This window comes from Pelodiscus sinensis, chromosome 6 (assembly GCF_052426305.1).
Source record: "Pelodiscus sinensis isolate ZL-2025 chromosome 6, ASM5242630v1, whole genome shotgun sequence".
In the NCBI taxonomy this organism is placed as follows: domain Eukaryota; kingdom Metazoa; phylum Chordata; order Testudines; family Trionychidae; genus Pelodiscus; species Pelodiscus sinensis.
In genome coordinates, this window is record NC_143057.1 from 32,306,255 (window position 1) to 32,333,775 (window position 27,521).

Here is a 27,521-nt window from a genome sequence, read left to right on the forward strand (position 1 = left end):
TTCCGGTCGGCTGCTGCCGAGGCACATGAGCAAAACATTACTTTTGGTCAGCTGCCGCCGAGGCGCATGCACAAAATTGTGCCTCCCCGGGCTACGTGGCGCAGCTCTGGGACCCACAAAATTATCATCCGCCCCTGACTCCAGATACAGTGTGTGACAGGGCGCCTGCCCTGCACTGGGCCTTTAAGCCCAAGGCTCAGGCCTTGAGCCTTAGGGTGGCTGGAAGAACCCAGCTGAAACGGTTAGGCTAATGAGCCCCAGCTGTCAGAGATCCGGGAAGCCCGTGTGGCTAGGCAAGCCCAGCTGTCAGCTATAAAGGGAGAAGCCCAGTTCCCTGGAGGAGGGCAGTGTAGGGCTGACTGCAGAAGAAGCAGGAGCTGCTTGGAGTGAGACAGCCGAAGGCGAAGGACTGGAGCTGGGAGCTCTCCCTCAGCAGTTGCCAGGGACTCCGGGAGAGGCCGGGAGGAAGGCGGAGGCGAGTTGGTGTCCCCCAGAGACTACCTGCCGAAGGGACGCTGGCCGGGCGATCTCAGCCAGCTGGGCAAGTCCAGGGGAAGGAAGCCCGGGGATCCAGGTAGGAAGTGGCCCAGGGCAGGAGCGGGAGCCGCCCCTCCCGGCCCGAGAGCCTTGGTGCGTTTTGGCTGGATGGCCCCACTGAGGGAGTGACCTGATACCCGGTCGCTCACAGGGCCCTGGGCTGGGACCCGGTGGAGTAGGGTGGGCCCGGGTCCCCCTACCTGGGGTGCGCCCTGCTACAACGATAATCTGTTTTGTGGACTCGGCCTTGCTTAAAGGGCCAGTTATAAACTGCTTTTGGCTGATGATGAGCAACCCATACAGACTGTAACTTGCCCTGAGAGGGGCTATATGAAGACAGTCAGGGGGCACTGAGGCACACTGGGGGCATGCACCCATGACACACTGCTCATTATTCGTACTGATATTTCCAGTTTCTTTGAACAGGTATTGGTTGGGTACGTAGATGTGGATTAGTAAGAACCTAGGGTATGTCTACACTACCGCCCTAGTTCGAACTAGGGTGGTTAATGTAGTCAATCGAAGTTGCAAATGAAGCCCGGGATTTAAATATCCCGGGCTTCATTTGCATCTTGCCGGGCGCCGCCATTTTTAAATCCCCGGTAGTTTGGACTCCGTGCCCGAGGCTACACACGGCACGGAGTAGGTAGTTCGAATTAGGCTTTCTAATTCGAACTACCGTTACACCTCGTTACGGTAGAAAGCCTAATTCGAACTACCTACTCCGTGCCGCGTGTAGCCGCAGGCACGGAGTCCGCACTACCGGGGATTTAAAAATGGTGGCGCCTGGCAACATGCAAATGAAGCCCGGGATATTTAAATCCTGGGCTTCATTTGCAACTTCGATTGACTACATTATCCACCCTAGTTCGAACTAGGGTGGTAGTGTAGACATACCCCTAGAGATTAAGGGCCCAACATCTGGATTATGTTAAAAATGTGGGGGGAGGGGTTAAATTAAGTGCCTATCTGGAGGCAGTCCCCTTCAGGGATATGAACCTAGCCAGTAATATTAGGCTATAGTTTCAAACTACAGTGAAATTGGAAAGAAACGTGAATCTTACCATTTGTGCTGAGTAAAAGACCAAAAATAAAAAAATTGCTAATTTGGTAAAGCAAATTAATATCTGAAATAGATATGAATGCTTCAATGTAACAGCTTAAAAATCTCAAATGGGATTATGATGATGATGATTATATCTAGTAACAGATTAGAGGCCAAATGTGAAAAACAATACTTTTTTTCCTCTGAAGAACCAAAGTCTGCTTTTTTATATTTTTCTCCTTTGTTCCTGAATCATTTCATTTCAGATTTAAAGCCCAGGGAAAGGGCATGAGCTATCAGGCTCTCTAGAATTTTTAGCTGTTGTCAACAATTTACTTTGATTGCTATTTCAGCACATTATTAAGCTTGACTTATAAAATAAAGATAGAAGACCATGCAGGGGGAAACCACTGTATTACTCCGGAGCAGTCTTCACATTCATTTTAAGCACGCTCAAAAAATTAATTGGACCAGTGACTTAGAACATTGAGGTCGCTGGCATGACTCATTAAACTGACATTTCTAACATTTGTAATTCACTCTATAAGAATGATAGAATCCTATAAGCAATCTATGTGTTGGAGCTCTTTTATCAAATAACAGTGTTTTTGCATACAGTGCCTTCAAATTTGAATACCAACATCATCTGAAATACAAGACAACCGATGCAAGACAGCTAAATCTGATTGCTTTGCCACAGTCTGGAAATCTAACACCAATATTCTAAAATAGATTACACAATTAATTGCTATGTTTTTACGTCTGATCTTTAATCTCTCATTGGATACAGCTAACTTTCCACTTCAGTGAACAAAGCCACTGCATTAATTCGTATTTAAAGGAATTAATAGATCATTTCAAATTATAAAGTAGTTGCTTTTATTACCTACAATTATGACAGTTGCACAAATTCCAATTATTTTAAAGTTCATTTGAAATAGCTTAAAACTGATGGTGATAGTCCCACTGCTAAGGCCAGTTACTTATTAGAGAGAGCCTTGGAAGGCAGCGGGGGAAGATTGAGGGTGTATGCCAAGACTTAAAGGTCCAATGTCGCTACTTTGATTTATTGGCTGGCAGAGTTAATTCATTATTTGGATATGATTATTTTTGCTGCTGAGCAATTATTTGGGACAGAAAGGCTAATTAATTGTTTGAGCACTTAACAGCTTTTTGTAGCAATTTTATATTGTCATTGTAATGTAAATAAATAACAATTCTTTCAGGCTGAACTCTGCTCTTAGACATGCATCCAGGTGTTGATATCATTCTGATTGGCTTTCAATTGAAATCAGTTGGAATACCCTGGATCCAAGAGCAGAATTTTACTTTGAGTTAATTTTTTTAATACTATCCCTTGAGTTCTGTGTTTCTTCCCCCTCCAATTTTCCCCTTTTTATTTCTTTTTTCAAATAATCTATGTAGCTGAAGTAGGACAGGCTCTACTATGAATGAAATTGGACCCCTTATACTGTTTTGATGAGTGCTAAATTATTGTTATTCAAGTCTTTAGTCAGTCTGCTGGTGTATAGAGTTTTATATGGACATCAAGGTATTGTTATGTCAATGTAAGAGTACTCAGTACAGTCAGATAATTATTTAGCCCTAATAACAGTTTCCTTCTGTTGGTAGATGTGTATTTTGCACATTATTGCAGACTGGCAAGGTAAAGGTTAGTATTCTCTAAGAATACATGCACATAGACTAAATTAAAGACCATATGAGCATCAATGTTCCTGGTGGTTACGAATGGTGCTTTAAAAAGGTTCTATCTTGTTACAAATTCTCTTAACTGGTGGATTATTGATTTTAATTAGAGGGAGTGTGGCTTTTTTCTAGACATAATTGTTTGGGCTGCTAGCAGCTGGCTAAAAGATGTTTTGAGTTCTATCACTCATTAGAAACCTTCCTTTGCAATTGACGAAAACGTATTTTGGGTGCAATTCAGCAACCCCTGGTAATATTGCAGAACTCATGCAAATACGCGTATTGCCTGAATTGAGGCTACATAATTCAGTCTAGGAGACTGACATGCTCATACATCAAAGCCCAATACTCCTGGATGCAGGCTCAAACGAATCCTTTCAGTGCAAGGATCCCCCCCTTTAACCCATCATTTTGTCTTGACGTGTTTTGATACGTAACATCACTGAATGCAACCAAGCTATTAAACACTGAAAAGCAACTTCTCTGCAAGCACATTAATGACTTCTCAGGAGGATTTCACCAAGTGCATAGAGGTAAATAGGATACATTTTTAAAATTGTCCAAATACCGATTTACACAATAGACCATAACTCCACTCTGTAAAACTCGCTATGGTCTATCAAGTAAATGATACACATTTTAAAAACTGCCTGGATGTGTATTTACCTGATAGACCATCAGACTGCAGTTGTTCTGGTCCACTGGGAAAATAATACACCTTTTAAACAATTTTAAAATAGGTGTTTAGTCTCATACACTTCAGTATGATTGTTTTTGTCATTTCTTAAACCAAACGTTAACACACAAGGAAAATCAAAGACAAAAGTATTATCTGAAAAAAATGTATCCATCTCTCTGTGCTAGTGACACCACAGTTCCCTAACCCAGCAGTGACTGAGCTCTCATAGAACATGAGAATGACTACGAAAACACGAAGTAATTACAGAATATTTCTGGTAACAAAGAACAAATAACCATTTGTATTACAATAGTGTTTCAGAGCTCCACTGTGCTAGGCATGATGCAAACACAATTTGAGAAGGTAAGTCCCTGCCCCTGAGAGCTCTATATCTAGATTTGTTAAATAATTAGATTTACCCAGTGTTGCTTAACTCTATTAATTTTTGTTTTTCTTCATTTAAATCATTGTTCTGGGGTGGGGCTGAGGATAAGGAGTCAGTATGCAGGCTACCTCAGAAAGCACAACCTCAGCCTTCTCTCAGTGCAGTAGCTAGGGCGTCAGCATTTGGTCTGGAGATCTGAATATTCAGAAAGGGGAAATTGCCTTTCTAGTGCGTTAACCAGTTGAGATCTTTATTCAATCCTAAATTGATAGTGTTGAATTTGCAAATGAATTCCAATTCAGATATGTATCCCTTTGTAATTGGTTTTTGAAATTCTTTTGTAAAAGAATGTCCAGGGTTAATGTGTTTCGCAACAGGTTTATGTGCATTATCATTGGCTTAACCAGGAGATCTTACATGATCTAAAAATAAAGAAAGTCATATAAAAAGTGGAAACTAGGTCAAATTACAAAAGATGGATATAGGCAAACAACACAAGTATGTAGGGGCAAGATTGGAAAGGGAAAGGCACAAAACAAGCTCAATCTAGCTGGAGACATAAAGGTAAAAAGAAAACATTCTACAAATATATTAGGAGCAAGAGGAAGACCAAGGACAGGGTAGGCCCACTTCTCAGTGAAGAGGGAGAAACAATAACAGGAAACTTGGAAATGACAGAGGTGCTTAACAACGTCTTTGTTTCAGTTTTCGCCAAGAAGTTTGATGGTGATGGGATGCCTAACATAGTGAATGCTAGTGGAAATAGGATACGTTTAGAAGTTAGATTTGAAGACATCTAACTTTTCTTTAATTATAACTGGCGAAATGCATCCTAGAATACTCAAGGGCTGTGTCTAGACTGCATCCCTTTTACGGAAAAGGGATGCAATTTAGACATATCGCAATTGCAAATGAAGCGGGGATTTAAATCCCCTCCCTGCTTCATTAGCATAAAAATGGCTGCCGCTTTTTTCCAGCTCGGAACTTTGCCGGAAAAAAGCGCCAGTCTAGACGCGGATCTTTCGGAAAATAAAGCCTTTTCCGAAAGATCCCTTATCCCTCATTTTAAGCTTATAGAGGAGGTATCTGAGCCCTTAGCTATCATCTTTGAAAGGCCATGGAAGTCCGGAGAGATTTGAGAAGACTGGAAAAGGGCAAATATAGTGCCAATCAATAAAAAGGGAAATAAGAACAATTCAGGAAACTCAGTAAGTTTAACTTCTGCACTAGGGAAGATAATGGAGCAAGTAATTAAGGAATTAATCTACAAACATCTGAAAGACGATAAGGTGATTGGTACAGACAGTTATGGATTTGTAAAGAACAAATCATTTAAAACCTATCTGGGTATGTCTACACTACCACCCTAGTTCGAACTAGGGTGGTAATGTAGGCATACCGCACTTGCAAATGAAGCCCGGGATTTGAATTTCCCTGGCTTCATTTGCATAAGCCGGCCAGCGCCATTTTTAAATGCTGGCTTGTTCGAACCCCGTGCCGCGCGAACTAGCGGGGTAGTGTAGACATACCCTCTGTTAGCTTTCTTTGGTAGAATAAGTCTTGTGGATGAGGAAGAAGTGGTGGACGTGGTATACCTGGACTTTTATAAAGCATTAGATACGGTCGGTCTCGCCTGACCTTTTTATCAATAAACTAGAGAAATGCTACCTAGATGGGGCTTCTATAAGGTGGGTGCATAACTGTCTGGATACCCTGAGAATGGTTATGTCTATACTACAGTGTTAATTCGAACTAACGCATCCAGACTAAAAAACTAGTTCGAATTAGCATTTTGCTAATTCGAACTAGCATGTCCACACAGAGTGGACCATGAACCGGGGTTAAGGATGGCCGGAAGCAGTGCCGGCAGGGCATCAGATGAGGACTTAGAGCATGGAGCTGCTGTCTCAGGCTAGCTGAGGGCTGTGCTTAAAGGGACCTGACCCCCACCCCAGACAGACAGTTCTCAGGGGTGCCCCACTTGCAAAGCAGTCCTGGCTTGAATTGCCCAGAGTACCCACACTGGGCACATCACAGCACTCAGCCATCAGCCCGGCTGCACTTGCCGCAGGCTGCCATCTGGGGAGAGGGGGCAATTGGGAGGCTGCAGGAGAGGTTCCACCCCCAGAAGCCCGCAGAGCCAGCCCAGTCCTCCCCATCGGGGGTGCGTACCCCATTCCTCCCTCACCTCCTTCCACTTACCCTTCCCTAGCCCCCCTTCCTGATATACAAAATAAAGGACAATTGTGTTCAAAAATAGAATCTCTCTTTATTGAACAAAACTGGGGGAGACTGGGAAAAGGAGGTGGGAGAGGAGAAGAGGGGGTGGGAGAGGGGAGGGCAACTACAATGAGGGGTTTGGAACAGGTCCCATATGAAGAGAGGCTAAAGAGACTGGGACTTTTCAGCTTAGAAAAGAGGAGATGGAGGTGGGGATATGATAGAGGTCTATAAAAGCACGAGTGGGGTGGAGAAGGGTGCATACAGAAAAGTTCTTCATTAGTTCCCATAATAGAAGGACTAGAGGACACCAAAGGAAAGGATTGGGTAGCAGGCTTCAAACTAATAACAGAAAGTTCTTCTTCACAAAGCAAATAGTCAACCTGTGGAACTCCTTGCTGCAGGAGGCTGTGAAGGCTAGAACTAGAACAGAGTTTAAAGAGAAGTGAGATAAAGTGATGGAGGTTGGGTCCATGGAGTGGTATTAGCCAGGGGGTAGGAGTGGTGTCCCTGCCCGAAGTTTGTGGAAGGCTGGAGAGGGATGGCACGAGACAAATGGCTTGGTCACTGTCTTTGGTCCATCCCCTCCAGGGTCCCTAGGGTTGGCCGCTGTCGGCAGACAGGCTACTGGGCTAGATAGACCTTTGGTCTGACCCAGTACAGCCATTCTAAGCTCAGGGCTCAGGGTCGGGGGTCTCAGTGGACCACCTTGATTTTCATGCAAACCTCCTCCTGGGTGGCCAGGCTGGCAGCTCTCCTGCCCTAGACGGCCGCTTTCCTGTGCCTAGTGCGGAGGTCGTGGACAAGGTCCACGATGTCTGCACTGGACCAGGCGGGTGCCTGCCTCTTGCGGTCCTGGGCAAGCTCCCGGGAGCTGCCAGCCTGGTCCCGGGAAGAGGGGGAGGGCTGGGGGGCATCGGGTGGGTGCCTCGATCCGTGCCAGGTGCAGGGTCTGCTGGCTGGGTGCTGGCAGGCTTGCACCTGGCACGGGCACCGTAGTCAGCCCGTGCCCCTTTAAGGGCTCCAGGGCCGGGAGGGGGGCAGTAGAGTTTCCCTGGTGTTGGCCAGAGTGGCCACCAGGGAAAGCTGGGGAGGGCTAGCCTCCCACTAGTTTGAATTAAGGGGCTACACAGCCTTTAATTCAAACTAGTAAGTTCGAACTAGGCTTAGTCCTCGTGGAATGAGGTTTACCTAGTTCGAACTAAGCGCTCCGCTAGTTCGAATTAAATTCAAACTAACGGAGCGCTAGTGTAGCGCCTATCGAAGTTAATTCGAACTAACGTCCGTTAGTTTGAATTAACTTTGTAGTGTAGACATACCCTCAGAGAGTAGTTATTACTGGTTTGCAGTCATGCTGGAAGGCATAACAAGTGGGATTCTTCAGGGGTCTGTTTTGGGACCAGTTCTGTTCAATATCTTCATCAACGATTTAGATATTGGCATAGAGAGTACGCTTATTAAATCAGCAGATGATACCAAGCTGGGAGGGATTATAAGTGCTTTGGAGGATAGGGTCATAATTCAAAATGATCTGGACAAACTGGAGAAATGCTCTGAGGTAAATAGGAAGAAGTTTAATAAGGACAATCAGGACTGGCCTTACCATGAGGCGAACTGAGGTCGCTGCCTCAGGTGCCAGACTCTGTGTGTGAGAGGGGGAAGGCGACTAGGACCCAGAGTGTAGAAAATTGTGTCTGCTGCTGTTAATTCTCCTTTATTGGGGTATGTAGCAGAGAAGTACCATGAGAGGAGTAGAACAGGAAGAAGGCAGAATTGAGACCTTTCACAGTTTTGGCCCAAGCGAGGGGACATGGGGGCTCCCTGTCTCAGGTGCCAAAATGTTGTGGGCTAGCCTGAGGATAAATGCAAAATACTCCACTTAGGAAGGAACAATCAAGTTTCACACCTGCAGAATGGGAAGCGACTGTCTAGGAAGGAGTACTACAGAAAGGGATCTAGGGGTCATAGTGGACCACAAGCTAAATATAAGTCAGCAGTGTGACACTGTTGCAAAAATAGCAAACATAATTCTGGGATGAATTAACAGAGGTTTTGTGAGCAAGACACGAAGTCATTCTTCCACTCTACTCAGCGCTGATTAGGCCTCAGTTGGAGTATTGTGTCCAGTTCTGGGCACCACATTTCAAGAAAGATGTGGAGAAATTGGAGAAGGTCCAGAGAAGAGCAACAAAAATGATTAAAGGTCTAGAAAACATGACCTGTGAGGGAAGACAGACAGAACTGGGCTTGATTCATTTAGAAAAGAAAAGACTGAAGGGGGACATGATAGCAATTTTCCTACTTGCAAGTAGGAATAAGAGATCCTCCGGAAAAGGGCTTTATTCCGGAGGATCGCGCCAGTCTAGACGCTCTTTTCCGGCTTTTCCCCAAGCCAGAAAAAAAGTGGCGGCCATGTTTATTTAAATCCCGCGGGGGATATTTAAATCCCCCACGGATTTCCCTATTCTGACTTGCCTGCTTTGCATGACTATTCTGAAGAAGGGGCCAGTCTAGACGTAGCCAGGGTGTTACAAGGAGGAGGGAGAAAAATTGGCCGAGGCCAAGAAGCAATGGGCTTAAATTGCAGCAAGAGAGGTTTAGGTTGGACATTAGGAAAAACTTCCTGTCAGGGTGGTTAAGCACTGGAATAAATTGCGTAGGAGGTTGTGGAATCTCCATCACTGGAAATATTTAAGAGCAGGTTAGACAGACATCCATCAAGGGTGATCTAGATGGTGTTTGGTCCTGCCATGAGGGCAAGGGACTGCACTTCATGACCCCTCGAGGTCCCTTCCAGTTTTAGTATTCTGAGTCTATGATTCCTGATGTCTGATTTCTGTCCATTTATCCTTTGCTATGAATATTGGCTAAATCTTACAGTCTCTGCCATCAAGTGCCAGAAATACCCCTCTGGCACAAACATCATGTTAGTGGATGTGCACCAAAATAGCTTAACAATTCTGGCCCTTAGGAGCCTAAAAGTCAGTTGGACTTGGCTTCCCAGTGCCTAAGTTACTTTTAAAAATGCGACAGTAGAGTTTTTCCTTTTAACGAAGGGTCTATATATAAAGGAAATGTTTCCTCTTGTGCATGGAGCTTACACCTCCTGTGTTGCTTTGCACCCATACTCAGCCCTTCCATACCTTTTTACAATCTCTCTGGGCTAGTTGGAGGAATCTGTGGCTTCCTTCCAGCTGCTGGTCTATGCTGTTTGCAAAGTATTACTGCATTTCGGGTTACTAGTCCATTCCCTTCCTTCAAAGTGAATTAAGACAACATCTAGCCCTGGAAAAGCCCAAATGTCACATGTATGGTGCCTTAAACATTTTCAATTTGTAACATTAACTCAGTAAATATATGAAAGAAGCTGTCAGATTAGAATACTTGCGGGTGACTTAAAAGATAAGAATGCATATTTTTTGCAGAGCTGTAAATCTTTGTAGTATTTGGCATTTCCTGCCAACAGAGGTCTCCCTTCTCCTTTGAGAAATGTCTAATCCTGCATGAAGGAGCCAAGAGAGAAACCAAGCAGCTGTCCGATGTCTCAAGAGGGACTTCCCCCCCTTTAAGTTTGTGGTTAAAGTTAGAATGAATGAAAGAGATTAAAGGCAGGCATGCTGCAGGCAGGACCTCTGTGATTTTCCCTATAGAGCCTACCAGGCATGTCAACCCTTTTCTATAAAACTCTGCCTTCCACTTTCAGTCTGATCTTGAGCAGATCCTGCTGATTGTGCCAGACCCGAATGTGGTTTTGTCGTGTGTCAATGGTGATGCCATTAGCCCATGTTCACTTATATTCTGTTATGTGGAGCACGGAGTTCTGTTCTTGGAAAGACAGAGTTAACCTGCCATGTCCCCTTAGTCACAGACAGCCTCCTATTACTAATAGCGAATAATTACTTCATTGCTCTCTTTTAATTTCACTTCCTACTTGATGTTTAAACCCTTCAAATATTTATAGGCTCTTTCCACAGCCTCCACTTTCAGCAGTTGTCTGTTAGCCAAACTATAGACACTTGCATCCCTTTTAACCTTTCTGCATAAGTTGATCCTTCAGCATGCTGATTGCTTTGGTTGTTTTGTCCTGAACGCCTGCCAGTTTCTCATTATCTTTCCAGTAAGAGGATGGGCAGAAATGAACCTAGCCTTCCAGATGCAGTTGCATCAGAGCTACCAATATGCAGGGAGGGATGTTTACCTCCTTGCTCCATGACTCATGCATATGCAGAAAAAAATGCGTAGGTCTTTTTCATTACTCCCATCCCATCACTTTGCAAACTCCTGTTCAGTTCACTCTCAGCCGAGCTCTCTTTCAACATTACTGCTTTCAAGGCTTCTCCTCCCACTGAGTAGCTGTGGTTCAGATTATTTTTCCTCAGCTGTGCTTTTATTTTTCCAAACTCATTTTATTCTCTGCCCGTGTTGCTAACCTCTCTCAATCCCTTTGAGTTATTCCTCTGTCCTCACTAGTGTTTGCAACTCCTCCCAGTTTAGTGTATTATCTGCACAGGTTATTAACATGTAGGTTGCGCCTTCTTCCAGGGCCGGAGGGGCTCATTACTCATCACAGCAAAGGGCGGGTGAGTAGATTTTGTACCTGAGCTCATGACAGATATGCAAGACTGGTTTCTGGTTGTAATTTCCAAATCCCAAAGTCCTTAACTCAGGGCCTGATTTGGCTATATGAAACAGCCTCTCATCTAAGGAAAGGGGGATCACACAGTAGCCTCTCATCCACCCATGGGCTGTAAAGCCTTGTCTACACTTGCAGATTTTGTCACCAAAAATCTCTGGTAACAAAACCAGAGAGCCCTCACATTGTGACACGACAAATGCCCATTTTGGGGGGGACAAAAAACTTTCACTTCCACACAAGACTTTAGTCTTGCCCCCTGCCTTTATTGCCAACAATCATGTGTTGTGCACTACAGTAGGGGTTTTGTCAAGTTTATTGGCCTCTAGCATGTTTCCCACAATGCCCGATTAGCCACTCTGGCCAGTGCTTTGAACTCGGCTGCTCTGCAGACATGCAAACAGGTAAACACATGAGTCCCTCCCACCTGCAAACCCCGGAACTTTAAAAATCCATTTCCTGGTGTCCGGATCATAGTGTATTGGTGTTTCTGGCTCATTGTATAGTAGCCCTCATGATGCATTCTCAGCCAGCCGGGGGTGAATATTGCTCAAAATGCTCTCTTGCTTGGAGCCATGCAGAGTTTTTTGATCTGATCAGCATGAGGGGTGAAGAATCAGAGCAGTCACAGCTGTAAGTGACCCACAGGAACTGGGACATGTACGTCTACATTTCAAAAGCCCTACTTCAGAAGGGGTATGAGCGAGACCCTGCCGTGCAGACCCAAAATAAAGGAACTCCAGCAGGCATACTACATGGCAAAGGAGACCAACAGCTGGTCTGGCACTTCACTCAGAAACATGCTGTTTCTATAAAGAACTGGACACAATCCTGGGTGGGGATCCCACGTCCACACCCGAAGAGAGTGTGGATACTTCCCGGACTACTTCCCATAGCGCAGTGTCATCAGAAACACTTCTCCCAGAGACAAGAGTTATTGATGAAGAGGTGGAAATGGATGAAGGGCGTAGGGCCAATCCAGTGGCAATCTGTGCCCCAGGCAGTGAGGAATTATTCTCAAATTACAATGTTTGCGAGGACTCACGGCTACTGTACGTGGGGCCACGAAGCAAGGGAAGAGACGTGGGGCCACGAAGCAAGGGAAGAGACATGGGTGGGCAGTGCGGTTGGGGGCCATGCAGGGTACAAAATTGATCTGTGGCTGGGGAAGAAGGGGCAGAGGGCATGTGGGGTGTTTAGTGCAGCTGTGGGAGGGAGGCCACAGTGGGGTGGCGGTAGGGTAGGCTGCAAAAGCAGAGGCCAAAGGCTGCTGTTGCAGCAGAGTGGGGGAGGGTTGGGTAATGGCTTGGAAATGTTGCTTTTGCAGTCTAGGTGGAGGGCGAACAGAGGCTGTCTTGCTGGGAGGTAGCTAAGCCCTGCCCGTGTCCGCGTTATGACCAAACAGAGCATGGATGTGCACCCAGATATCGATAGAATCTTGCTGGGAGATGGTATCGAAGCTTTGTCTGATGTACTTATCAATTTTCTCCTGGAGATTCCATGGCAGGGCTGCCATTTCCCCACTGCCGTGGGACAACACCCTCCCAAACCATTCCTCGGACTGTGCTGCCAGAATCAAGGCAGCACAGAGTTTTGGCTGCATAAAGAGCCGGGCCACCTCCCACACAGGCACACAAAAGCTCCACCCAGATTATCACTCCTGAGGTAATGGCAGCCAGAGTAATGGCAGCCTGTGGACAAGTGTAGAATTATTGCAAATTGTTCCCATGTGCACCTGGTGCTCAAGCCCAGACTGTACTTTCTTGGGGAACTCCGGCTCAAAATTAATCTGCCCCCCCTTTTAACCCATATTTGAAACTCACCATAATCATGGAGTCAGGAGAGATCTGTGCTTTCTTGTTACCCTCAAGGCAAAGTGGGAATTTTTGTTCAGAGATGTGCATGTTAGTGAAATGTTACAATCTTTACCAGGAACAGTACAGTCACTTCATTGTTAATAGTTACTTTTCCAGAACAGACCTTGAGATGTCATGCACATTCACCAGCAGACAGACATCAACTAAGGAAAAAAGCCCAGGAAAACAAGTGAAGATCTGATCAAGGATGTGTTACGTCATTCAACACTTCAAGCACATAAAAGAGAGAAGAAAAGATCTACTGAGACTGAAGTGAAAACATAAACAGCTCAGCGCAGCTCATGGAAGACCAAAATAAGATACGGCAGAATCTTCTCCAGATGCAGAGCAACCAACACCAGAGGTTCCACTGTCAACACACTGGCTATGTCTAAACTACATTTCTCTTGCGAAAGAGGAATGTAAATGAGCCCAATCCAAAATGCAAATGAAGCGCGGATTTACAAATCTCACGCTTGATTTGCATAATCACGTGAGAGTGGTTTTTCAAAAAAGAACCCGCAGTCTAGACGGGGTTCTTCCAAAAAAACCCATCCTTTTTCAAAAGAACCCTTATACCTCATTTTTTCAGGAGTACAGGTTCTTTCGAAAAAGGGTTTTTTCCCCAAAAGAACCCCGTCTAGACTGCAGTTTCTTTTTTGAAAAAGCTCTCTCATGCGATTACGCAAATGAAGCGCAAGATTTATAAATCCGCGCTTCAATCGGGCTCACTTACATTCCTCTTTCGGAAGAGGCATGGGCTGTGTCTAGACTGGCCAGTTTTTCCGGAAAATCAGCTGCTTTTCCAGAAAAACTTGCCAACTGTCTACACTGGCCGCTTGAATTTCCGCAAAAGCACTGACTTCCTACTGTAAGAAATCAGTGCTTTTTGCGGAAATACTATGCTGCTCCCGTTTGGGCAAAAGTCCCTTTTACGCAAAACTTTTACGCAAAAGGGCCAGTGTAAACAAGCTGAGATTTGTTTTCTGCAAAAAAAGCCCCAATCGCGAAAATGGTGATCGGGGCTTTTTTGTGGAAAAGCACATCTAGAGGCACGGACGCTTTTCCGCAAAAAGTGCTTTTGCGGAAAAGCATCCATGCCAATCTAGACGCTCTTTTCCGAAAATGCTTTTAACGGAAAACTTTTCCGTTAAAAGCATTTCCCGAAAATCATGCCAGTCTAGACGTAGCCACGTAGTTTAGACATCCCTATAGAGAACTTTTTTTACAGCAGCTGATCCTCCATGCCCACACACCAGCCTCCGCGGCTGCACATGCAAAACTCTTTATCCGGTAACCCTCCTTCTACACCCGCCCACACATTTTCACATGTAAATGCATACGCTGGTGTTCATACTGTATTTTGAATAAACACAATGTGTTGCCTTTTCCTCTGAAAAAGATCCCTTGTGCTTCTTATAAGCATAACAAGGGAGCAACTCAGTTGGTTCATGCCAGGGTTGAAATGGACCCACAGCATTCTGGCTTCCCAACCAGAAGTATTATACCTGACAGTCCCCTAGTAACTGTATATAAATCACATATCTACATGATGATTGGAAGTTTCTCCAGCAGAAACTGGAGAGGGGGTAAAACTTTTGAAGGAAAATGGTTGCAGAAGCAGGCTCATAATTCCTCTCCATTGGATTAGCATAGATATATTACCATAAAACAAGTCAACAGTCTGGCTTTAAATGAGATGGATTGCGTCACTCCACTGAGGAAGGAACAATCAGTTCCATACATACAAGATGGGAAGCGACTGTCTAGGAAGGAGCATGGCGGAAAGAGATCTAGGGGTCATAGTGGACCACAAGTTGAATATGAGTCAACAGTGTGATGCTGTTGCAAAAAAAGCAAATATGATTCTAGGTTGTATCAACAGGTGTGTTGTAAGCAAAACTCGTGAAGTCATTCTGCCGCTCTACTCTGCACTAGTTAGGCCTCAGCTGGAGTACTGTGTCCAGTTCTGGGCGCCACATTTCAAGAAAGATGTGGAGAAATTGGAAAGGGTACAGAGAAGAGCGACAAGAATGATTAAAGGTTTAGAGAACATGACCTATGAAGCCAGGCTTCATGAACTGGGCTTGTTTAGTTTGGAAAAAAGAAGATTAAGGGGGGACATGATAGCGGTTTTCAAATATCTAAAAGGGTGTCACAAGGAGGAAGGAGAAAATTTGTTCCTCTTGGTTTCTGAGGACAGGACAAGGAGTAATGGGCTTAAAGTGCAGCAGGGGAGGTTTAGATTGGACATTAGGAAAAAATTCCTAACTGTCAGGGTGGTCAAATATTGGAATAAATTGCCAAGGGAGGTGGTGGAATCTCCCTCTCTGGAGATATTTAAGAACAGGTTGGATAGACATCTGTCAGGGATGGTGTAGACGGAGCTTGGTCCTGCCTTGAGGGCGGGGGGCTGGACTCGATGACCTCTTGAGGTCCCTTCCAGTCCTATTATTCTATGATTCTATGATCTACATAGTACCGACAGTGACACACGGTGCAGTATTTCTGCAGTTTTCCTCAAGAACAAGGGAATTTTTAAAACTTCCTTGCATAGCAAGGGGTCAAAGGTGGTTACAATCACAGATTTTGATAGACTTTTTTGTCTGACCTGGAATGAGAAACTCACCCCGGGTGATCTCAGCACATATCCAATATGGTGCTGGTATGTACAGTAAGCCTCTTAATCCAACCATCTGTGATAAATTCCATCCAACGCTGACAGATGGAATTAAACATTGCTAGGAAAGAGCATCAATGGATGTAGGCATTGCTGTGAATGCCAAAGTATTTCCTGTTTGAGGACCTGGCTTTCAAGGTGTGAACTATTTAGAGTGTCAAGCTATTTGAGACAGAAGGGTTATCAAGAGAATGGAAGTCCAGGGGAGTAATTACTTTTTTTTTTTTTCTGTTTATTCTGCTCAATTGATTAAATCTGACAACAGGATTGCAGGTCTAAACTGACTGTAGGCATTTTGCTGCCTTCGGCAAATTGGAAAATGTGCTCTGACATTCATGGCTGGCATTCTCTCCCACAGCAAGCAAACATACGTTTTTGTCACCTGTAGCAGTTTTTTTCCTGACAATGGTGGAACAGGCCTTGCTTCCAGCATGACAAAAATTGTCTTCTCAATGGGTCTGAGCCCAGTTAGATTTTGTTGAGCTGGAGATTACTACACCGTAATGGACCACAGTCACAGAGTCTGGTTTTGAATTGGAACTTCCCCGTGGGGTGAGAAGTTTATAGCTTTAGCACACACCCTGAACAAAGTGTAATCGTGTAAAAATGCAAGGGAAGGTTGTGACCTGTCCCCAAACTCCTCTAGACTTTTGGACATTCAGATTTTGTGAATTCGGCCTATCTCTGAGAGAAATCAGATCTTTCAGTAGATTTAATCCAAAATGCTTCTCTTTCTACAGATGTATCCTTGACCTCCAAAAATGACACTTTATTTCAGATATCCTGCATATCTCCTTTCTAGCACCACCCATCCCTTAGAGTTTTGGGTGATAATTCCTAAATGTAGGTCTCAACATAGCCCATATCCATAACTCTGAATAAATGGCTTTTTTTTTTTAGACACTGACCACCCAGAGCCGCCCACTGGTTTCTATGGAGACTGCAGATGCTAAGCTTCTTTGAGAATGAGGCCATTTAGGGGCCTTAACTTTGGACAGTCAAGTTTGGAAATTTTAGTCTATCGCTATGAGGGATCCAACTGTGCAATTGTACCTGCACGCTCAGCAAAGCCACTAAACCAAGTAAAGCATGTGTGGCTTCACTTTGCATGTTTAATACATGTCACAGCTCTAACCACAAACTATTTTTTATATATTTCACAAGAAAAATGCTAGGATTTGTCAAAGTGCCTGCTACAGTGCAAGGTGCACCAGAGCAGTTTGAGGGTCCTTAATGTGCATATCCAGGTTCTTAAGAGCTCTGGGCAGCTGGTTCAGTAACTTCACAGCACAGTGTAATCTTTAGCAAAATGTATTTTTATATAATCTACTGACATTCAAAGTGCTGCCATGATAAATAAGCAAGAGGCAAAACTATGATTAGTAATTTCCTTATGGCAGGAAGCACAGCTAAATGGTTTCTGGTCACAGACCAAGGCTAAATAAAAATCGTGTTCTCAGTAAAACAGAAAATAGAAAGTTGCCCCATGTCCAAATATTGTCTGGCAGTTCAGTGGCTCCCCACCATATATAGGGCACAAATATCTGCTGTTAGCTTAAGGGAAATAGAATAAAAACCTGTGATCAACCTGCTAAGACTGGTTCAGAGGTACCCTTTACATGAAATCAGCAGGTTCCTAAACCTCAACTAAAATTTAACAAAAATTGTTATAGTAAACATCTCAGCACTTAAAGCAGGGCAACAAGTCCACCATGTTGATTAGCCTTATACATCCTTGGCAGTTTTAGCCAGTGGTATAAACCCTTCCTACCACTCAGCAGCTGTAGGGAAGATAACATAGTTTGAGGGTACTGCAGGGTGGGAAGGTCTTAGAGCTCTGGCTGCAGCCAGAGCCCAGAAGTCAACCCTAAAATTAAACAGCCCCGTAAGCTTGAGCCCCAAAAGCCCAAGTCAGTATGTATGGGCCAGCCACAGGTGTCTAACTGCAGTGTGGACATATCCTAAAAGTCAGTCCCATCCCAGACTGCTTTGCCTGAATTGTCCTAGTCCATGCCCACCTCAGTGGCATCTGAGCACTTCCTGGAGATACAGACTATGTAAGGTAACACATGGCAGTAGTGTTTCTACTGTCTCCCGCCCCTGCTGAAGGGAGTAAGTTTTGCGAGGATTCGAATCTTCTCCCAGGTTTTGAATTGCTGGGTGTGAGCAATCAAGGTCGAAGAAGTGGGATTTGTATTTGGATCTGAAAGTGCTGGAGCTTGTGGTCTTTACATTTGCTGTGGGAGTAAATTCCAAAGCCCAGGCTTGCTGCCAAGAAAGCCCAATCTATTGCATACCCAGGCATCACCCCAGTAGTGAACAGTTCTATTGTTCCTCAGAAGGAGGACTGAGGATTAGCTGTTTCTTTAGATATCCCAGGCTCAGACCACGAAGATCCCTGAAAACAAAGACAGAGGGTGAAATTCAGACCTGATTGAAGTGAATGGCAAACTTCCACGGACTTCAGTGTGGCCAAGATTTTGCAAAGAGAGGCTTAAATCTGACAATGCTGAATAGGGAGCCAAGGATGAGCACAGTGTGATGTGCTCCCTGTGACCTAACTGAGGCAGTTACACAGCACTGTAGATCTGTTTTTCAAGGCTGATGCTTCCAAGGCAATATTGCATTGAGATGATCTAATGGAAGTGAGGAGTGTATGATGCAGTCCCAGTCATCACTGCACAGAATAGAGTGCAATTTCTTCAACCGTTGCAGGGAGCGTGTGCTTTTTGCAGTGAATGACAGCAAAGAGCCCAAAAGGATCCTTAGAGTTTAGATTACTTTGGGTATCTCTAGATTACATGCCTCTGCCGACAGAGGCATGTAAAATAGGCTACCTGACATAGTCAATGAAGCGGGGATTTAAATATCCCCAGCTTCATTAAAATAAACATGGCCGCCGTGCTGTGCCAGCTCAGCTGATCGTCGGCACAGCGCGCGAGTCAAGACATGGATCAGTCGACAAGGGAAGCCTTTGTCGACCGCACCCTTATGCCTCGTGAAACAAGGTTTACAGGAGCGTTCGACAAAGGCTTCTCTTGTCGACTGATCCACGTTTTGACTCACAAGCTGTGCCGACGATCAACTGAGGCGGCACAGCACAGCGGCCATGTTTATTTTAATGAAGACAGGGATATTTAAATCCCCGCTTTATTGGCTATGTCAGGTAGCCTATTTTACATGCCTCTGTTAGCAGAAGCATGTAATCTAGATGTATCCCTGGGCAAGCTGGGGCCATATATTCTGAGCTGGTGGACCTATCATGATAGCGGCGGCCTCTTCAGAGTATTCCATTCTGCCAACAAGTAGAACCGCCATCTTGTTTGGGGAACTTCAAGCATCTCTCTCCTCCGGAGGACAGAAAGCTAAGGATGACACTGTGTGTTGTGGTTAATAAATAGAGGGTGGTAATAAGAGCCAATCGGGGTTGTGGGGCATAGACACCAGTTCCCTGGGAACCAGGACCTAAACTAATTTCATACAGACAAAATGACAAGCAGTGCTTTTAGATCAACATTATTGTGCTGGAGAGGAAAACTCTCTTAAATCTCATTAGAAATAATAGTTATTACCACTCAGTGAGCCACCCGGAGCCAGCCTCATTGACTTATTTTAAAAAAAATGATCCCGTGTCGGTGCTCACTACAGGCAGTCCCCAGGTTACGTACAAGATAGGGACTGTAGGTTTGTTCTTAAGTTGAATTTGTATGTAAGTCGGAACTGGCGTCCAGATTCAGCCGCTGTGGAAACTGACCAGCGGCTGACTACAGGAAGCCCAAGGCAGAGCTGCTCTGCGCCGGGCTTCCTGGAATCAACCGCTGATCAGTTTCAACAGCGGCTGAATCTGGACACCTGGGACAGAGCAGCTGGGGCGCTGCTGGGTTGGCCCGCAGCGCCGCTCCTCGGGGCTACTGGACCAACCAGGCAGCACCCCTGCTGCTCTGCCCCAGGCGTCCCCAAGTCAGCCGCTGCTGAAACTGACCAGCGGCTGACTACAGGAAGCCCCAGGCAGAGCTGCTGAAATTGACCAGCGGCTGACTACAGGAAGCCCGAGGCAGAGCAGCTCTGCCTCCGGCTTCCTGTAGTCAGCCGCTGGTGAGTTTCAGCAGCAGTTGACTTGGGGACGCCTGGGGCAGAGCAGCAGGGGTGCTGCCGGGTTGGTCCACGGCAGCGCCCCAGCTGCTCTACCCCAGGCGTCGGCGAGAAAAGCCTGGTCTGCTGGGGGGGGGGGGGGGGCCACTAGCTGCCCTCCCAGCAGACCAGGAAGACGCGGAGCGGCTTTTCTCGCTGCAGAGGATGCGGGCAGCAGGACTGCCCGCGTCTTCCATGGCGAGAAAAGCCTGGTCTGTGGGGGGAGGGGCGCACTAGCTGCACACCCCCCCCCAGCACACCAGGGAGACACGGAGCAGCTTTTCTCGCCGCGGAGGACGTGGGCGGCGGGATCGCAGTGCGTCTGGGCGGTCCCGCCACCCGCGTCCTCTGCGGTGAGAAAAGCCCCGTTCGTATGTAGGGATCCGACATAAGTCGGATCCACGTAAGTCGGGGACTGCCTGTAGTTACACATTTTGACTTCAGTTCTAATTAAAATAATCATTTCTCCTGGAAGAGGATGGTAAAGAATTGTGGACCTTCTACACAAGAGTCACCTTAGAACAGGGCTACTCAATACATGGCCCATGGACCGCATGCAGCCTGTGTGTTTGCAGCCCGCTGTTTGGTTTGGATTTACGCAGGGCTCAATACACAGCCTGCGGGTAGGAGCCAAAACAAAAAAGTAGTCAATAGAATGGTCTTCTGTTGATATGCATTTTAGTAATTAAAATACTGGACTGTCATTGCTCATTAAAAGTGCTGTCATAAGCGTGGAAATCGGGTAAATATTGCATTTTATTAATCTCAGCAGAACTGATTTAAATGGGGCCTGGGTATTGTGTAATCTTGCCTTAATCTTTGTATTCATTCCAGTCAGTGTGAAAGAAGCTATTTGCATATATATGCAACCACACTTAAGTTGCGGCCGTTGGCATGTGCTGCGAGTATCATTGTGGCCCCCGGGGATTCAAAAGTTGAGTAGCCCTGCCTTAGAAATACATAATATAGGAATTGCTCTGCTACCTAGACACATGGTTCTACCTAATCTAATACCCTTTCTCAGGTAATGGCCAGCCCCTCATATACTTCAAAGGAAGGTGCAGGAAAATCCAAAGTACAGGATGTAGGGAAATCTGCACCGAGTCCAAAAGATCTCATCCTAATCCCAATAATTAGAGATCATTTTAGGCCCTGAAACATAAGGTAGCAGTGAATGACAGCGAAGGATGCTATCCCTTATCTAATCCTAGGCGATGAATGTGAATAGGTAGGACATAAAAACACTGCTGGGTTTAGAGTCTACATCTTGAGTCAAAGCAAAGTGATTGAGACACAGATACAGACAGTAATGTAACTAAATCAGCTGCATTTCAACTAAACCTCTAATGAGAGCAAAACCAGATATCTACACTGCTTCTTAGCCCTTGGGAAACTAGCTCCTCTTTTTCTCCTCAATTGGGTGCTGCCAAGGCACTGTCTGGTTTTCTTTCTGTTGTTGGAAGGCTGGGGAAAAGTTAGGAATAGGCACAGAGCATAGGACAGGTACTTTGAAGAGAAAACTCAGGTATATTCCTTCTCACTGTCTTAGCACATGTCTTCTCTCTAGAGTTAACCGTGGCTCTTAGTTGTGTTTTGCTTCTAACTCAGCTTCTGTCAGCACACCAAACCATCTCACCTGAGTTTGGTGGTGCTTTCAACTCATGCTAGCTGGGTTCTAAAGACTGATTGCTGCTTTTACTGGGCCTGGTAACCTGCCCACAGTGCAGTGAGGATGCAGGCCATGCTGTTTGAGTGCTGGCAGTCCAATGCATCCCCACAATTCTTTCCATGTCTTCAAAAGGACAGACAGGTTCTCCCACAATTCACTGGGAAAGAATCAGATTGTTTCAACCCACTAACAACCATGAGATACTCCCTGCAAGTGCAGGTGACATATATGGGGACTCAGCACCAGTGAAAGACAAGACATTAGATAGGGCTTTGCAGTGTGGCTGCTCAGATACTGGGCGCTGACCACCCAGATGAAGATCCCTCCATAGGGCCAATCAGCAAGAGGGCTTGCTGTTGAAGAATTTCAAACTTATGCTTCAGGCTCTAAGGAATATCCTGCCCCAGCAACACCATTAAAAAAGCCTGTGAAATTCCTTTATTAATGACATTACACCATGTAGCTTTGATGTTAGCCAGCACACCTACGTTCTTCTTCAGCTTTGGCTCTCACTTGCTGCACATCTCTTCATTTCTCCCTGTGCCACAGATTTCTCCAGGAACAAAGGGATAAGGACATCTGTCCACCTCTGTGATGTGCCTGGTGATCCTCAGATGACAGGTGCTGGAAACGTCTGTGGTAAGGATTATTAACAACAACATTCAAGTGAAAGACTAGCTGTACAAAATGTGAAAAAGGAACCAACCTCATTAACAGTGTCAAGCCTGTGAAACTAGATTTCCAATTGTAAGTTTCACAACAACAGGAATCTGAGAGCAAATGGTTCCATGTGGCACTCCCATCTCCTGGCAATGACCAAGACAGGGACTTGTTTGCCTACTGAAACTCTTAAAACCTGTAGCTACCAAGAACAACCTAATCAGGGCTATAGAGAATGAACGAGTGATGTCAGGTGACAACGTTAACCTCAGTCACCCCAAAGCGTAACCATCTTAGCCTTTACCCAATCAATCCATCATGCTTCATTGCAGTTGTAATTCACAGCATTCTGGATGATGGCAGATCACAATTAAAGCAAGAAGGGAGTAAAACAGCATAATGAAATTTTATTGTGAAAATATGGCAAGAGTCTAAGGCACTTCAAACATTTAAATACATATGACTAAAGTGAATGTGACAAGGTAAATTTATGTGACATTCCATAAATATGCACTGAGAACTACTTAATTCCACTATAGAGGAAGATACAGCGGATAATGCTAATTTTATTCTCTGATAAGCATTATGTAGGGATCTTAGGGACACTGACACATAGTTAATAACAATATTGTAACAATTCATGTAATTCTTCATATAGTTTTTAATTACTAGCGAATATAAAATGTTGAAAATACTGTGCCATTTAATTTTATAGATACAATTATCTTTACTATAAAAGTTATACAATATATCCAACTGCTGACAACTCATTTATTTAGCTAATTTCAGACTTGACAGAGAACTCATCCTCTATTTCTAAACCATCAACCCACCAGCCCAAGCTCCAAAGAGCTGACTACATAAGCAACTGCAATTTTTATAGTTTAAAATGAAAAAGAACTCGAAACCATTTTGGAATGAAATTTATGAAAAAAATATTGCCTATAGCTTCATGTACAGTAAATATAAATACTTTAGAGAACAATTAAAATGTACCCCCACGTCTACAACACTTGTCCAAAGGGGAGAAAAAAAACCCACTCATACCTGTGAAGATAGCTTAAAATTCCTAAACTGTACATAATGCAACAGAAAAGACTCTGCAGCAAAGATAAACAGGATTTACATGGTATCCTGCAACCATGGACAGTTGAACAAAAGAATGGTTCTGCTATGTTACTAGCAGACAACTATCTAATTGTATGCTTTCTTCAAGTTTATAGTCTTCTACCTTTATAGCACTAGGTTTCTGCTTTCAGTTTGCTGGTGAGTTCAGGCACAAGACAATTACATTCAGTATCTGTCTCTGTAATACAGTAACAATTAGCAGCTTAGAGATGGCATTAAGATTTACAGATATTCGTGCATTACTAATCAAACGTGGCTTTGTGGGTAGGACCAGGAGATGTCTTTCTGCTGAGCCTGGGTGTACTCTAAAAGGGAAAGGAAAGGACAGTTAGCTGAATTCAGCTAATTAAATGAAAAGATTAAACAGACTGCTCAGGTACCACAGTCCCTTCAGCTTACAAAGACAACAATTAAAATTCCACCTATGCAGAACAGATAACGTGTTTGGTTACAGTCCAGGAGCAGTCATGCTGGCTACACACAGCCTAGTGCCTGGAGCAACAGAAGAGTATGGGTAGTAAAACATTTAGTGGCCATTTATCGTGAAGGCAAGTGCAGATTGCCAATTTGCTGAGTGTTGCAACAGAACTAGAGCTGGCCTTGCTTTGATGACTTGCTCTGTAACACATATCACAATTATGCATAAAAAAAAAAAAGTTTTTCACATTGTTCAGTCTATGTGGCTGTAGAATTTGAACACAGACGTTGAACTCTCCTCTTCCAGAGAAAAAGGGAGAGGAAGTATCTTCTCACCAGGGTGTAGGCTGTCCTGGTCTGTATCGCACTGCTTGCATAAAGGTTGCCCTGTGGCTAAACACAGATCCTGTGCTGTCCACCCAATAGATTTCAGACGCTAAGTATTTACCAGATAAGAGAAACCCATAAGCTATGTGCTTTTGTGCATGCTAGATAAGTAGCATATTCAAGACAGATTATAGCACGGTTTACGAAGCTCTTTGTATGCAGTGTTGTTACAACCATGTCAGTCCCAGGATACTAGAGAAAAAAGGTGAATGAGGTAATATAAGCTGGCCCACTAAAAGATATTCCCTTACCCACCTCATCTATCTAAGAATCTTTTTGTTTAACATATGGCTTCTGTGCAGTACAAACCACATGATTTTTTTCTATGTTTAGTCTCAATAGCGAGATGCCACGTAACCCAGTGTTCAGTGACCTGGAACATGTCACATACTAACCGGTGACTGGGGTTTCGAAAAGTTGACATGTGCATAAAGAAGAACAGCTATGTCCTTGTGTCCAGCTTCCAGGGCTATCGACAGTGCTGTGCTGCCATCCTTAAACGATAAAAGGGGAGAAAGAATTAATGTTTGTGTACATTGCCAGATCCCTTAAAAGCTCCTCCAGTCTACAGAGAGTGGAAGCTACTGAAATGAGGCCCCATTGCTCAAACAGCCAGCCTAATTTAGGGTCCTGTTTAATTTCCTTTATTATAATTAAGTGACAACAAGCCTTGTGCTTCTGCTTTATGAGGCAATCCAAGCGCCAGAGGCCTCATAATTTCTCTCAACAAGGGGACTGGATTATAGCTGAGGAAGAATGAGTGTGCCATTATCACAATCATGTTACAAGTAATTCTGTGTAAGACCAGTGATTTCAGGAGATTGGTCTGAATTTGCTGGAGAGAAATTGCATTGTCAGTGGGGAGGGAAAAAGAAATGAAGGGAGGGATAAAAGTTAATCAGCTACAATGAGAATTAGCCATGTTATTTCTCCCATTAAGAGTAAGAACAGCTGCATTCCTAATTCCAAGTACACCTGGCCGAGAATCTACCCACAAATAATTGTCCTTTATGGATGTTATTTTCTTATACAGCTATTTTATTTATTTCAAATCAGAAAGCTGACAGAATGCAAGTACGCTGTGTCTAGACTGCATCCCTTTTCTGTAAAAGGGATGCAAATTAGACACATCGCAATCGCAAATGAAGCGGGGATTTAAATCCCCCCCACTTCATTTGCATAAACATGGCTGCCGCTTTTTTTCCGGCTCGGAGCTTTGCCGGAAAAAAGCGCCAGTCTAGACGGGGATCTTTCGGAAAATAAAGCCTTTTCCGAAAGATCCCTTTAAGAGGAATAAGGGATCTTTCGGAAAAGGCTTTATTTTCCGAAAGATCCCCGTCTAGACTGGCGCTTTTTTCCGGCAAAGCTCCGAGCCGGAAAAAAAAGCGGCAGCCATGTTTATGCAAATGAAGCGGGGGGGATTTAAATCCCCACTTCATTTGCGATTGCGATGTGTCTAATTTGCATCCCTTTTATGGAAAAGGGATGCAGTCTAGACACAGCCGGAGAGTTTTTGCTCAAAGGGAAAATTGTTACAGGGAGTGTTACTGGCACATATTCTCCCCTTAGACAACAGTAGAAGTCCCTCCTTACATTAGCTTCAAGGACTGCTGCTTGCTAAATCTTCATCAACTTTCATTTGAGAGGGGCAAGAAAATCAGGAAACCCACAATCTGAGTTTTCTGGCTGTCAAGACACCACAGTGCACCAGAGACAGTTTTTGCTAAGAGACTGCTTTGCTGGTGGCTCTATAAAGAAGGTTGATGATGTGACACTGGCAGACCTGATACTAGCTCACATCAAGGCCCCAGGCCTCACTGAAAGCTTTTGAATGCAGAACTGGAAACCAGTCCAGCTTACCTGTGTGTCAATATTGTTAAAACAGATATTAGAGTTATAGTAATGTGTATAGACTTAGCTGCTTGACTTGGGTTAGCCCGAGAAGGCATAAAAGCTTGTTTGTAGAAGCTTGCATTACCTTTTGAACTTAAGATTGGACCATATTTGTGTATGTGTGTTTACCTGCTTTAACTTGTAAATCAATGGTTCCCAAACTTTTCAGCATCATGCCCCCTTTTTGATTTTTGAGAAACCCTCATAGTCGTCCCCCCGCCCCATAGCAGCAAAACTTAGGGGGGGAGGAAGAGGTTAACGGGGGTGGGGGTTGCCTCGCGCCCCCCCTTGGAATTTCTTCACGCCCCCAGTTTGGGAACCCATGTATGTAAATAAATCTCTTATTTCTTTGTCCTAGTTTATAAACTGCTAATTAGTTTATTAAGGCCTCTCTTGTGCCGGAGGCGGTCACCCTTGTTACTTGGTTGGTGAAGTCTAAGTACAGAGCTCAACCCGTTTGGGTTTGTGCCCTAGTTCTTGGAAGCGTGCCCTGAGGATGACCCACAGTCATGAGCCACTCCAGAGAGCATGACAGTTGACTCCTTGTCTCTGACCCCTCATTCACCACCCACAAGTGAGTCAAGAGAGAGGCTCTCCCTGACCGGACTCTGCCCTCCTGTGGAACTAGCACTGACTTCCCCACTTGAGGATGAGCTCCTGCGATGGATGCAGGCACCACTCAGTGTGACAAGGTGTCTGCCCCACACTGGCCCTTTAAGGGTTGAAATACTGCTCTGGGAGAGGGCTTGAACAGCAAGCTGTGGAGCTAGCAGCTGTAGCAGGTATGAGCCAATTAGGGCCCAGCTGAGGGCAGTATAAATAAAGGGGTGAGAGGACAAACTCCCTCTTGATTCAGCTGGGGAGCTGGAGGGATGTAGCTGCCAGAGAAGTTAGAGCCTTCCAGACTTAAAGCAGGGCTGGGGTAAGGCAGGCAGAATTGGGGAAGCTCTGGCCAGGCAAGCTCCCAGGCTGCAGGGCCTGAAGCAAGGCCTGAGAGTACTAAGGGACACAGCCAGGATAGGCAGGTCCACACCTCCTTGTCAATGAGGAGTGGCCATTTCAGACAGCAGTTTGCCCCTGAGGTAAGGGGCTAGATGAAGACTGGCAGTGGGTCACTGAGGCAAGGTGGGCAAAAGGGGTTCGCTGAGGGGGAGGACTCCTGAGTGTGGGGGCACTGCGGCAGGGCAGTACCCAGAGAGGAGAACGCCACGGTCTGGGAGGGATGTGGGTCCTAACACAGAGGTGAAGAAAAAATAGGTAACAGCGGGCGAGACACGAGCTGAAAGGGGGGCACTCCAGAGCTGAAAAGCTAATTCCCAGAGTATCCACCAGGAGGTGCCCGTGATGGTGAGTTGTGCCCTGTTACACTCAGCCACAGCACCTGCTGCCCTATGATTTTTAACTCCCAAGATGTGAGGGGATTTGCCAAAACCAGTGTTCAGCACTGAGATCACCAGCGCTCACTGATGCCTTGTGGAATAGCTGTGGCTAGCC

General features: G+C 45.0%; 1 protein-coding gene and 1 long non-coding RNA gene across 6 annotated transcripts in view; one reads left to right on the forward strand and one right to left on the reverse strand.

The window, feature by feature from the left end:
- Positions 1–376: 376 nt before the first annotated feature.
- The window catches only part of LOC142829833 (uncharacterized), a 29,936-nt gene continuing 2,791 nt past the window's right edge, over positions 377–27,521 (forward strand). Inside the window, exons 1-2 of the long non-coding RNA XR_012904661.2 lie at positions 377–574; positions 22,092–22,181. This is a non-coding gene — a long non-coding RNA (uncharacterized LOC142829833). The remainder of the gene's footprint in view (positions 575–22,091; positions 22,182–27,521) is intronic.
- Positions 21,966–27,521, reverse strand: part of KANK1 (KN motif and ankyrin repeat domains 1) — a 173,591-nt gene continuing 168,035 nt past the window's right edge. For all 5 annotated transcript variants that reach the window (XM_006137863.3, XM_006137860.3, XM_006137862.3 and 2 more), the window contains 2 exons: positions 24,530–24,628; positions 21,966–23,635 (listed from right to left, as the gene is read on the reverse strand). In XM_006137863.3, the coding sequence (XP_006137925.3) occupies positions 23,573–23,635; positions 24,530–24,628 (162 nt within the window). In that variant the 3' untranslated portion in view covers positions 21,966–23,572. The remainder of the gene's footprint in view (positions 23,636–24,529; positions 24,629–27,521) is intronic.